The sequence below is a fragment of the Rousettus aegyptiacus genome, unplaced genomic scaffold, assembly GCF_014176215.1.
Source record: "Rousettus aegyptiacus isolate mRouAeg1 unplaced genomic scaffold, mRouAeg1.p scaffold_m13_p_12, whole genome shotgun sequence".
NCBI lineage: Eukaryota > Metazoa > Chordata > Mammalia > Chiroptera > Pteropodidae > Rousettus > Rousettus aegyptiacus.
The window spans coordinates 43,554,255-43,568,634 of NW_023416287.1; the positions used below are offsets into that span (position 1 = coordinate 43,554,255).

At 39.1% G+C, this 14,380-nt stretch overlaps 1 protein-coding gene across 8 annotated transcripts in view; it reads left to right on the forward strand.

The window, feature by feature from the left end:
* The window catches only part of EEFSEC (eukaryotic elongation factor, selenocysteine-tRNA specific), a 233,985-nt gene that overhangs the window by 96,576 nt on the left and 123,029 nt on the right, over positions 1-14,380 (forward strand). For 7 of the 8 annotated variants that reach the window (XM_036229795.1, XM_016132245.2, XM_016132249.2 and 4 more), the window contains exons 3-4: positions 8,921-9,017; positions 11,460-11,624. In XM_036229795.1, the coding sequence (XP_036085688.1) occupies positions 8,921-9,017; positions 11,460-11,624 (262 nt within the window). The remainder of the gene's footprint in view (positions 1-8,920; positions 9,018-11,459; positions 11,625-14,380) is intronic. The other variant, XM_036229794.1, reaches the window with a different exon arrangement.

A 14,380-nucleotide genomic window follows, 5' to 3' on the forward strand; every position in this document is an offset into this window, starting at 1 on the left:
AAAAAAAAAAAAAAAACACCAAGAATCCTATATCCAGCAACACCGTCCTTGAAAGATATGGAAGAATTAAGGCATTCTCAGATAAACAAAACTGAGGGAGTTCATTACCATCAGCCCTGCCCTGCAAAGATAGAGAACTGCCCTGCTCAAAAGAATCCTGTGAAGTGAAATTAAAGGAGCCTACATAGTAACTTGAAGCCCTGTGACAGAATAAAGATCTCAGTAAAGTAAATACATGGGCAATTATAAAAGCAAGTGTTGTTGTAACAACAGTTTGTAATTCCATGTGTGTTTTTCTACATGATTCAAGAGACTAATACATATAAAAAACAAAATAATTATTTGTCTGAAAGCTAGTATTGTAACTTTGGTTTATAACTCCACATTTTGTTTTCTGCATAATTTAAGAGGCATGCATTTAAAGGAATTATTAATTTATGTTTTAAGGCATACAATATATAGAGATATCATTTTGTGGCATGACAACAGAGTCTTATAAGAGCAGATTTTTTGTATGTTATTGAAATTAAGCTCGTATAAATTCAATTAGAGTGTTATAACTTTAAGATGCTAAATGTAATCTTTATGTTAACCACAAAGAAAATAGCTATAAGAATATACATAAAAGGAAATGAGGTAGCAATTTAAGTATTTCACTGCAAAAATCAACTAAATACAAAAGGAGAGGGTAACACAGGAAATGAGAGACAAAAAAAAAAAAGCTGTAATGTGTTTAAAGCATAAATAACACAATGGCAGAAGAAAGTTGTAATTTCTTAAATATGTATTGCTTAAGCTCTTCAATTAAAGTACAAAGATTGGCAGATGGGACAAAAACACATGATCCAACTGTATGCTGTCTACTAGAGGTTCACTTTAGGTCCAGAGACACAAAGAGATGCAAAGTGAAAGGATGGATAAAGATATTCCATGCAAATAATAAGCAAAAGAGAGCAAGGTATCTATACTAAGACAAAATAGACTTTGACTTTAAAAGGGTTATAAAAGCAAAAAGGACATAATATATTAATAGAAGGTTCAACACAGCAAGACAATATAATGACAATTATAAATATTTACTCACTTAATGACAGATCATCAAAATATATGAAGCAAAATTGACAGGATTGAAAGTAGAAATAGTTTTACAACAATAGTTGGAGATTTCAGTACTGTACTTACAGTAATGGAGAGAGCAACCAGAGAGAAGATGAGTAAGGAAATAGAGGACCTAAACAACACAATAAATGACTAGATCTAACAGACACATACAGAATGGTCTACTCAACAACAATAGTAAACACATTCTTTTCAATGCAGATGGGACATATTTCAGGATAGATCATGTGTTAGGCCAAAAATTAAGTCTCAATAGATTTTAAAAGATAGATATCATACAAAGTGTCTTTTTTGACCGCAACAGGATGAAGTTAGAAATCAATAACAGAAATAAAATAGGAAAATTCATGAATTTGTGGAAATTTGAAACACAAACAACCAATGGATCAAAGAAGAAATCACAAGGGAAATTTAAAAATATGTAGAGATTACTGATAATAAAAATGTAACATACCAAATTTATGGAATGCAATGAAAACAGTGTGTGGGGGGGGCATTTATAGCTATAAACTCTTAAAAAACAAGAAAGATTTCAAATCAACAAACTAACTTTACAACTTTAAGAAACTATGGAAAGAACAAACTAAACCCAAAGGTAGCAGAAGGAAGTTAATCAAGATTAGAGCAGAGACAAATGAAATAGAGAATAGAAAAATAATAGAGAAAGTGAATGAAACCAAAAGTTTTTTCTTTGAAACGATCAACAAAATTGACGAACCATTAGCCAGATGGACTATGAATAAGAGAGAGAAGACTCAAATTACTAAAATAAAAAAATGAAAATGGGCATTACTACTACTTCTACAGAAATATAAAGAATTATAAAAGAGTACTATGAACAATTGTATGCCAACAGCTTAACTTGGATAACCTAGATGAAATGAACAAACTCCTAGAAACACAAAATCTATCAAGACTAAATCACAAAGAAATAGGCAATCTTAATAGATTTATAACTCTTAAGGAGATTTCATTAGTAATTAAAAATCTGACAAAAGTTCTGGACCTGATGATTTCACTCGTGATGACTTCATTCTAACATCTGAAGAAGAACTAACAAACACCAATCCTTCTTAAACTTTTCAAAAATCCTGAAGAGGAGGGAACATTTGCTAACCATTCTGTGAAGCCAGAATTACCTTGATACCAAAGCCAAAGATACTACACGAAAAGAAAACTACATATCTAAATTACTTATGAATGATGTAAAAAATCTTCAACACAATCCTAGCAAATTTAATTTAGCAGCAAACTAAAGGGATTATAGACCACAACCAAGTGGGACTTATTCCTAAAATGCAAAGATGTTTCGACATACAAAAATCATTTAATGTAATACACCACATTAACAAAATGAAGGGGAGAAAAATCCCACATGATCATCTTAATTGATGCAGAAAAAGCATTTGACAAAATTCAGCACCCTTTCATGATAAAAATAACAAACTAGGAAGAGAAGAAAAATAACCTCAACATAATTAAAGCCACACATGCAAACCCCATGGCAAACATCATATTCAGTGGTAAAAGACTGAAAGCTTTTCCTCTAAGATCAGGAACAAGACAAGGAAACTCACTTTTCCCACTTTTATTCAACATTATACTGGAAGTACTAGCCAGAGCAATTAGACAAGAAAAAGAAATAAAGCCATCCATATTGGAAAGGAAGAAGTAAAATCTTTCTGCAAAAACCCTAAATATTCCACACACACACACAAAAGCTATTAGAACTAATAAATGAATTCAGCAAAGGAGCAAGATACAAAGTAAATATGTAAAAATTAGTTGCATTTCTATACACAGTGAACAATCTGAAAAGGAAATTATGAAAATAATTCCATGCACAGTAACATCAAAAAGAATAAAATACTTAGAGATTAACCAAGGAAGTGAAAGGCATAATGAAAACCACAAAACAGTGCTGAAAGAAATGAAAAAAAGATGAATAAATGGAAACATCCCATATTTATAGATTGGAAGATTTAATATTGTTAAAATGTCAGTACTACTCCAACCAATCTAAAGGTTTAACATAATTCCCATCAAAATTCCAATTATGTTGTTTTACATAAGTAGGAAAACCCATCCTAAAATTCATTTGGAGTCTCAAATTTCTCCAAATAGCCAAAACATTCTTGAAAAAGATGAATAAAACTGGAGAATTCACACTACCTAATTTCAGTTCTTACTACAAAGCTACAAAACGGTGTGCTACTAGCATAAACAGAGACACATAGACCAGTGTAACAGAATACAGAGCCCAGAAATAAACCTTCGCCTATATGGTCAAGTGAGTTTTGACAAGGGGGCCGAGACCATTCAGTGGGGAAGAACAGTCTTTCAACAAATGATACTGGGAAAACTGGATATCTACATACAAAAGAATGAAGTTGGACCCTTATCTAACACCATATGTAAAAGTTAGTGCAAAAGGATCAAAATACTAAACGTGAGACCTAAAATGATAAAACTCTCAGAAGAAAACGGCAAAAACTTCATGACATTTGATTTGGCAATGGTTTGGATATGGTACCAAAGGTGCAGGCAACTAAGGAAAAATAGACAAATTGGACATAATGAAAATTAAATTTATGCATTGAAAGATAATATCAACAGAGAAAAAAAGTCCATGGAATGGGAGAAAACATTTATAAATTATATCTGATAACATATAACCAATAATCAGACTACATAGAGAACACTAAAACTGAAGAACAAAAAGAGAACAAATTACGTAATTCAAAAATAGGAAGGACTTGGATAGAGATGTTTCTAAAGAATATATGCAAATGGCCAATAAGCACATAAAAAAATGCCAACATCACTAATCATTAGGGAAATCCAAATCAAAACTAAAATGAGATACCACCTCAGACCCATTTGGATGGCTGCTGTCAAAAAACAAAATAACTTGTTAGTGGGGATGTGGAGAAATTGGAACTCTTGTGTACCCTTGGTGGGAATGTGAAATGGTACAACTGCTGTGGATAAGAGTATGAAGGTTCTTCAGAGAATTACAAATAGAATTACCATTCAGCCATTCCACTTCTAGGAATTTACTCAAAAGAACTGAAAGCAGGATCCTCAAGAAATATTTGTACACCCATCTTCATAGCAGCATTATTCACAATAGCCAAGATGTGGAAACAACAAAGGTGTCCATTGATGGATGAATAGATAAGCAAAATGTGATCTTATTTAACCTTCCAAATGAAGGAAATTCTGACACATGCTACGACACGTATGAACCTAGAGGACACTTTGCTAAGTGAAATAAGGCAGTCATAAAATGACTAGATGATTCCACTTAACATGAGGTACTTAGAGTAATCAAAATCCTAAAGAATAGAGTCATGGTCACCAGGAGCTGAGGAGTGGGAAATTAGTGAGTTATTATTCAGTGGGTATGGAGTTCCGGTTTTACAAGATGAGAAGAGCTAGGATGATAGTGGTGAAGGTTGCACAGTGTGAATGAATTTAATACCACGGAACTGTACACATAAGTGTGGTTAAGATGGTAAATTTTATGTTACGTGTTATTTTGACACTATAAAAACTTTGAAAAAAAATACACGGAGTTATTTGAGGAAGTTAATCCTTTTCCAGTTATCCTTAAATCTCATCTATTATGTCCAGGAAATGTCTCAATTTGGTGCTATTGTGTCTTCTGCTTTTCCTTTTTAACCAGATTTAGAACTTTCAGCAGGGAACAGTATCTAGCTAGAAGTTAAGAGACTTCTTTTGTATTCTTTGTGTTTATTTTTTTAGCCAAAGTAGTAGATTTTTTGAAGGAAATTGTGATTGATTAATCAAAATTCCTTAAAACAGAGAACCATAAAAAATAACACATTGATATCGTAAATATATTTTAACTTAAAATATATACATGCATATTTACTTAATAATATCAATAATATAAATTATTATAGGAGAACATAAAATGTTCTCAGCATTGTACCTTCCCTTCCACATGTCAACAATTGGTCCAGTCTCATCTGGGGTATCTTGGCTTTGTGAACAGCTTTCCATATTGAGTTCGGGTCTATCTCCTCTTCTTGCTGTTCTTTTGAGGCATATAGGATTTCTATATCATCTATAATTTCAATTTTACACAAATTAGAATGCATAATCTATATGTTATCATTAATTCATTTGGTCTGAATTCACTAAAGTAAGCTTTATTCTGTATTTTCTTCTTGATCAGATTTATGTTTTTAAAGTTCTTGGGTTTGTTGCTTTGCCAGCAATAAAAAGTTATAATTTTTGAGTTCTAGTTGTAACATCTTAGGCAGCCACTGCCATTATTTTGGCTTTTTTTCTATCTAGATGCAGCATACCTTTTTTTTTCTTTTTCTTTTTTTTTTTTCTTTGTTGCAGTTGTTCCTCTTGGTAGAATCTTGTAATTAAAATAGTTCATCCAGTATTTTAGAGGTGTTCCCCAGGTAAATTGCCTGGAGAAAAAACCTCAGTAAATGACTTTAATTCTGTTGTGAAGTTTTGAGTAGCAGATAGCAGATAGCTTCTTTTTGCTTTGGTACTCACCACAGGAACTCCATGAAAGAGGGCAAAAGGGGATCGAGTAGAGCAACCACAAAGGTTTTTCCTTCTCTCCCTGTCCTGATAGGTGAGGGCACTGAGCTCCATCTTCTTCTGTTCTTGTGTTTTGAAAGACCAATGGTGACATCTGATAGAGTAGTCATTGTCCCTGGTGAGGGATGGTGGTCATCTTTGGAATGTCCAGCATCATGGGAAAGACAAGTATGGAACAGGGCTTTGGGGACCAAAGAGAAGATCTTTGGGTTCCTTGCTTCTTTCATTTACTATACACGTTACCCTTTAGCAATCATTTAACCTCTCCATGTCTGAGTTTCCCGATATCTAAAACAACAGTTTTACCCTCACAATATTACTATGGGATTAAATGAGGCAATGGCTATGAAAGCATTCAGCACAGTGCTATTTGCATAGTGCTCAGCTGATGTTGGTGAATGGAGGAGTGATTCTAAGTAGGAGAGTAACAACTGATCTTCCTACTTCAGAGGGTGGTTCTATGGTTCCAGTAAATTTATGTCTTTACATGGAAGTGATAGCAAACAGTAAAAATATTGAGTACTATAATTATATCTGTCATCCTCTTTATTTCATTGCTTTGAATACTAAAACTACCAGGGGCAAGGGTTTTGTTAATCTGCTTATAGGACTTAAATATGTTACATTCCCTAATATTTGAAGATCAACAACTTTCTAAATTCTCATGGATTTGAGAAGAGACACATATTCCTGCCTCTAAACCGGGCTGATGGAGCATTGTTGTCATTATATTCTCAAGGTGGATGGTAAACCTAGACTTGAAACATGCTACAGAACCTAGCCAAGCTTAGGACTCTCTTCTGTAAAATGGGAAGAGAGTAATAACAGCCACCTCACAGAGTTGTGATGAGGAAATAGGAGTGTAAAACCTCTAGCACAGGCAGTGGTACCATAGGTAAATGACACCATCCTTTCCCCTCACTCCCACAGAGTTGGACACTAGACCACACAGAAAGAGGCACACAAAATTAGTTTTTAGAGTCAGCGGAGGGTAAGGATGGCACTTTTTGGAGGAAGCAAAGTCCAGAACTAGAAGTGCTACAGAAATGTCTCCTGAAAATACATTTAAAAAATAAATAGGTAGAAGATGTTCAGTGTCACATAGCTTATTAAGGAAATAAAAATTAAAATGAGGTATGTTTAAAAAATAATGAGATTTTGATGTATGTGCAGAGAAATAGGCATCTCAGATGTCTATCATGGTAGTGAAAAGGGTGGCAGACCTTTCAATGTATTTTTTTTCTTCATCTAAATGTTCGCCCTTTTAATGTATACAAAGTTACACAACCATCACCACTATTTTCAGAAACCCTGTTCTCACTAAGCAATTGCTCCTTATTCTTTGGAAGCATGAATTTGTTTTCTGTCTCAATGGACTTGCCCATTCTGGATATTTCATGTAAATGGAATTACATAATGAGTGACCTTCTGTGTCTGGCTTCTTTTACATTTCCACTTAGCATGGCTGGACACTTGGGCTACTACCATCTTTTGCCTTCTGTGACCAGTGCTGCTGTGCACATAATGTACATATATTTGAATACCTGTTTTCCATTCTTTTGGATATATACTTAGGAAATATCTGGGTCATGTGGTAATTCTGTTTTTCTTCATTTTTGAAGCATATTTTTGCTAAATATTGAATTCTTGGTTGCCTTTTTTTTTTTCTTTTTTGCACTGGGCAAGCTCCAAAGCAGGCCAAATAAAGATAACTTGGCAAAGTGAGGTCTTCCAGGGAACTGCCAAATAGGAAAAAATATGACAGTTCTTTGCGAGAGGGCTTTGATGGAATTCAAACCAATTCTGCACCCGTTAGTGGCTATCAGCCCGCTGGTTTCCACTCTGGTTGCAGATGCTGCTTATCGAGGCTACAGTAGAGTTGAGGAGGGGTGAATGGGAATGACAAGTTAAAATGCCACAAAGCTCTCTTATTTGTACCGGGGTTTAGCTGTTTTTCTTGAATAAACATTCCACAGATTGCCTTTGGTTAATTTCTAGAGTTCTATAAAAGTTTATTCTGATAATTTTGCCAGTGGTCTTATTACTTTTATGGCAGAGAGGCTTTTTGAATGTCCTTACTCTACCATTTTGCTGATTTTTCAATGTATGTTGAGTCTTATAAGTCCATGAATTTATCCCAAAGTAAGGCAAAAAAATAAAAAGTCAGTCATGTCCATCAATATCTTTATCACAGTGTTATTTTATAATAGTGAAAAACATGAAATGTTCTAAATGAGTAACAGTGTGGGGGAAAGCATGTAAATTTTGTGTCACACTATTACGCAGCTGTTAAATATGAGAAAAGGAGGCCTAGGGAGGTAGGAGTGTAACATAGAAGTTGTGAGCCTTGGTTCTAGGGTCAGATGGACTGGGTTGGAGTTTGGCTCTGAGATTTATAGTCAATGACTTGGAGCAAATTAATTTGGCTTTCTAAGCCTCAGTTTCTCATGGTGACAATTCCATAGTGATGTAAGTTTTCAGTGAAAGGGTCCAGGGTATATGCTTGGCTCATTGTTGTTGCTATCATTCAACAGAAAATTCTTTATGGTATAATGGTAAATAAACTAGGATATGCAATTATATGTATACTATAACCAAAATATGAAAAACATAATGCATTATAAAAATATAATGCATTGAAAAACCAAGGTTGGAAGAGAGCACACTGCAATAATGGGATTATGGGTTGTATACCTTTCTTTTTCTATTTTTTTTTAATGGAATAAATAAATCTCTTCTTAAAAAAACAAGGGCTCTCTGGGAGGTCCTGGGAAGAATGGCCTTCACAGGACTGGGTTGGTGGAGATGTGCTTTCAGGTGCATCTTCAGGGACTTTTGGTTACCAGTATTTTCTGAGTCTCTGCAGGAGGCTGGGAGGTATTTATTTATTGGTCTTCTTTAAGGGGTATATTGTTCAGAGTCCTGGGGCCCAGGGTTTACTGCTGCCTTCTCAGGGAGGGTTCTGAAAGTGGAAGTTAAAACCCAAGAGCACTTTTTAAAATTCTGTCATTCAATATAAGGCATTTCCCCTTGAGGCCTCCATTTTCTCATCTGCTAAGTAGAATAGGATGGCACTCTCTAGTCGCTTCCGAAAGGAGGAAAGGAGAGAACACCTGTTGTGCTTGATGATCTGCTAGGTGCTTCACAGAGCTGCTCTGTATCCATGCCGATGATCTCTCTAACTGTGGTGGGACTTGTTTTTCTGTTCCAGGTTCCGAGGTGCACCGATTATACCTGTGGCAGCCAAGCCTGGGGGACCAGAGGCCCCTGAAACAGAAGCTCCACAGGGCATCTCAGAGCTCATTGAGGTACTATCAGCTTGAATCCTGTTTGGTCTCTGGTCCCAGTCCTGCTCAGGCAGGTTCCTTTGTGTTCTGCTCAGCCTGAGAGAGAAAGAGAGAGGCACCCCCAAGCAAGAGGACTCTGAGGTGGTTCCTTTAAACCAATACCACACACCTTAATGCAACCTCTCTCAGAAATTTAAGTCCAAACACAACCAAAGGCTTCCCCCTTTCTAACCCTTTCTTTTTCCTTTCTTTTGTCAAACACCTCCACTTGACCAAGTGCCTCCAGCCAGCCAGCCTAGAATACTGGGGTCATGTCATTTGTCCAGTTCCTTCAGATTGTACCAGCCCCTCCAGTGTGTCCCACCTGGGCTGGGGACCAGCGAGGCAGGGGTTAGGAGGTGGGCCTAGCAGCAGAGACAGTGCAGCTTAGATCCTGTGGCTTCTATCAAAGCAGTGGAGGCTTCACCTTCGAAAGCTATGGGCCTGAGGCCCAGGCCATTCCTCTAGGCTGGGTCATAGTAGATGCAGGGTGCCCAGGACAGCTAGTGGACAGAGTAGAGGTAGAGGGAGTGGTGGTAATACTTCTATGGAAATGGAAGTGAGACTGAGGACTGCAGTGTCCCTCTGTTGAGCACTTGGGGTAGCTCAAAGGGGTAGAGTGGTGAGGTGCATTGACTCTGGGGCTGGGTGGCAGGTTGCAGTTGCTGGCTCCACCACCTGCTCTCTCTGTGACCTTAGGCACATGACCTGCTCTCTCTTGCCTCAGTTCCCTCACTTATAAAGTAGGGAAGATAATAACACTACCTTCTTATGGAGTCAGTGTGAGGGTTAAATGAATTAATGTATATAATGTGCTTGGAACAGTGCTGTATCAGAATTTACTATGATGGTGAGGTTGATTTTGCACATACCAGGCACTATGGTAAGATCATTAACATTCACAGTGACCTTGGGAGGCTTAAATTATTTATCCCCATTTTACCGAGGAAGAGTCTGAAATTCAGAGAGGTTAAGTAACTTACCCGAGGTCTCACTGTGAGTATGCAGTGAAGCTGAGATTCAGACTCGGGTCGATTGCAGAATGGGCTTTGGGGTCCACCTGCTTCTGGATCCACAGAGCCAAGATCAGGTGTGATGGCATGTACTACCGTGTCAGGAATTACATGGTGCTAATCTTGCTAACTTAGAAAAACTGATATTTAATGGGTAAGGCTTTTGGTTCTTTTTCGTCAGCTGTAGGTATCACTGATTCAGGAACCTGGGACAGTTGTGTTCGTTAAAGCAAAATCCACAAAAATGCTGCTGTGAAAGGTGTTTCTATATTCCTGTAAGAAGCCTCTGCATAAATCTCAGGCCAAGCCTGTTTTGAACCTCTAGTCTTTTTCTAAAAGAATTATTATCACAAGAATGAGTTTGGAACATTCACTAAGAAAATACTTTTTTGACAGCCTGTGCCCTAGTGAAATTAGAAAGTAGCACAATAAAAGGAATTATTTTCATTTGTTTAATGGTAATTAGCTTTGACACCATCCCCAAGGACATAGATGGCATGAGAAAAATGGGCTGATTGAGATTGAAGCATGAGGAAAGAGTCAACAGAGAATGAAAAGCAGAACCACAAACAGGGGCATCACTAGCTCTTTGCAGATGTTAGATCATTCCTCTGTCTCTGCCATGGGCTTGGAGAAGCGGCCTTCACCCTTCCTGCTCTGTCAAACACAGGCAGTTGCCTCTGGGAACATCCTTGTTCTCCCCAGATCCTTTAGTTTTCCTTCAGTCAGTTTTTCTCTCAAGCAAGATGCCAGCTTCTGGGGATACTTGGAAGTACTCACAGCCCTGGGAGGAGAGACAAATAAACAGATGATCGCAATGGCATGCTAACTGTGGTGATGGTGAGTGGGGAATTTGGCCATACAAAAAGGGCAGCAAAGCCTTTCCAGAGGAAATGTTTCCCACCTGCCTTCCTGGAAGAAGGGTGAGTGAAGCTAGGAAGGCTGGTGAACTTATGGGCCTGCCAGTGGCTGGTGCCTGGTGCAGAAGGGCAAGTGGTGGGAGGCTAGGCCTCAGCGGTACCTAGGGGCTGGACGATGATGAATCTTAGATTCTACAGGTGTCAGGAGGCTCGGAAAGTATGTGAAGCCAGGGAGCAATGTAACCAAGGGTGTCCTATAGCAGGCTGTCTCTGCTGCAGTGTGGACGAGGGCTTGGAGGCCCAGCCTGTTAGAAGACTGTTAAAGTAATCCCAACGAGAGAGAATAGATGAGTCTTCTCCAAGTGCCCTTTTCCTTTGCACTGAGGGAAGGAACTGAGAGTGTGGCAGAAGTTTGGAGTGCAGTTAGGGAATTGTACATTTCTGATCTTCTGGGCTAGATTGCCTGGGCACCATCCTACCCTCTGCTCTCCTCTGCCCTGCCCCATCCAGTCCTCTCCCAACAGAGTGTGGTACCAGCATCTTTTTTCTAGCTCCTGACGTCCCAGATTTCCATCCCAATGAGAGACCCTTCGGGACCATTCCTCATGTCTGTGGACCACTGCTTCTCCATCAAAGGCCAGGGCACAGTGATGACAGGAACCATCCTCTCAGGCTCCATCAGCCTCGGTGACAGCATGGAGATTCCTGCTCTTAAGGTCAGTCTTACCTTGTCCTTTCTTTTTCCCTGTCAGGTGGCGAGGGAAGGGGATGGTCCATTGGTCTCCAGCTGCTAAGCCTGCTGGGCCTGTTCCCTGGGACTGGCCAGCTGGCTCTGCTCTGCTTCTGCCCTTCCTAGATTCTAGAACTACCACTCCCCTAATTCTCATAACAATACCCATTTATTGGGTGTGCTGTGTTGAGCCTCCCACGTAGATATCCTTTATAGATAACAAAGCTGAGGCTCCAGAAAGTGTGGTGGGGCTCAGAACCACTTTGTCAACAAATGAGGCGTTGGGTGTGAACCCTCCTTCCTACAAACTTCCTGGGTCAGGGTGGCAAGTATATGTGGACTGATTTCTGGGTACCTTTGGCTCAATCACAGAAATTTCAAATTAAACTCAATTAGAATCTTGTGTTGCTCAGTCATACAATCTGGAAAACATCTAGATGAGTTTCACACTCTTAGTGACCATTGGCAGATACTTGTCATCCCTCAGGAGACCTATGAAAAGGATGGCATCTCCCCATCACTCCCACCTTCTGGTAACTTCTGGCCTGTCTTCAATTTAAAAGGTATCTAGTGGCCTTGATATTTCTTTTCTTCACTGGTCTTTCTTATGGTTTTAGCTTACTAGAAAAGAAAAACTTATGGCCTCCCTGACCACTCTTCCCCTTCAAGGGGAATAAAGGGTGGGGAATAGGGCTAGTTAGAACTAGGAACACTCTACCAGGAATTCAGGGTCCAGGGCAGTTCTCTCGTTCTCAGACAACCCCAGAGCACAGGGAAATACTGACATGCACTTCAACCAGGGACAATACCAGCTGCCGGATGTACTCACAGTCCTGGTGAATGAATTCAGTTTGTGTGCTAACTGAGGATTCTTCGTGGAGGGCTGTATTGATGTGGATTCTAAGTTATCTTGCTCACTATGTGTATTAGTCAGGGTCCTTCAGAGAAAGAACCAAAAGTATTTGTACATACATGTATACGGAGAGAGAGATATACTTTAAAGGAATTGGCTCATACGATTATGAGGCCTGGCAAGTCCCTCATAATCCGCAGGGTGGGCTAGCAAGATGGAAACCCAGGAAAGGGTTGCAATTTGAGTCAAAAGATTGTCAGCTGGCAGAGTTTTCTCTTCAGGGGAGTCAGTGTTTTTCTATTCAGGCCTTCCACTGATTAGATTGGGTTCACCCTCACAATGGAGGGTCATCTGCTTTATTCAGTCTACCCATTTAAATGTTAATCTCACAGAAACATGCAGGATAATGCTTGACAAAATATCTGGATAAAATGGCATAGCCAACTTGACACAGAATTTACCATCTCACTAGGACAGGGAGGACCAAGATCACAGTGTCTGCCCTAAGCAAGGCCACTGTGATAGTTGGCCTTGTGTTGGCCATTCCTGGTCTAGGGCAGCTGGGAAGATATAGAAAAGGGACATTTCAAGAGTGAGAGGAATGGATCGGGCTTCCCCAGGTAAAGGAAATCTCAGGTTAAAATCTCCCACTCCCCTCATTTTATGGCACTGTGACCGTCACTTCTTCCTGTAGGGCTAGGGTTATTAGGGAAGAGTCTCCTGACCAGGAAGACCAAAAGCTTCTTCTATAGGCCCAAGGCTGGCAAAGTTCGGAGGGTGAGGCCCTGCTCTTCTGTGTCCTAGGACCTCCCCTGACACTGTGGGTTGTAATCCCCTCCTCTACTGGCTATTGTGGATCCTTCTCTGGAGACCATTAGTCCTGGATAAAGACCACTTAAATCAAATCCATGTTGTGCCAGGAACTAAAAGTGCAAATATTAAAAAATAAAGCACATAATTATGAAAGTAAACTAAACATATTTAACAAAATTAAGATTATAATAGTGACTGCATTAATACTTAGCTAACAGAATGAATCAGATGTTAAATTTCTTTCCATTCTCTGTGCTCCCTGAGGCAGACCCTTTGCAGCCACCCTGATCTGGTATCCCCTCTGCCCTGGGAGGAGAAATGTCTGCAGCCTGGGAGAGTAGCTTGGAGTAGGAAGGAGGTGTCAAAAGAGGTCTCTGTGGGAGATATACTTTGAATTGGGAGGTACTTGAGGCTCTAGAGAGAGGAAAAGGTATATGATGATAGGATCAGTGGCTACAATGGTAGGACCAAGGGTATGGGGGAGGGCTGAGGCAGAGATAGTTGGCCATGTTAAGTAGGTAAAGATGTTTGAGTTGAGGCATGTTCTGAGGTCTTTGGCTACTCTCCTTGTCCTTATAAAGATGGGAGTTGCCTATGAGGATCCCAGTTACTGTTCTAGTATTTGGGTATGTGGAAGGTGCTTAGCAAATACAATTTTAATGCCCCTTTTGCTTCTGTGCACCTGTTGTCTTCCAGCCTACTTTTTAACCCTCTTGCTGTAGATGGCTATTTGATTTTCTGATTTACTAGTTAGGGAAACTAGACTTGTAAGCAGTGAACTTGGATATTTGGTTGAGGAGTTTTCCAAGCAAAGTGTGGAGGGTGCAGCCTTGTTTTCCTTTGCTTATTATAGTAAACTTGAGAGGAAGGGGATGGATTGAAAAAGGAACTATTAGCAAAAAGGAACTAGCACTTGATGATTTAGGAGAGTCTCGGCCTGTCCAGATTCCAAAGGATGCTACAGGTAGGAAATGCTCTTTGAGAATGCATGCTGTGGTGAAAGGCCAAGGGAAAGGCTGGATAGCCTTGCTGAAAAGGTGAGATCTGTGACTCATGGATCTAATCAAACATTTCAG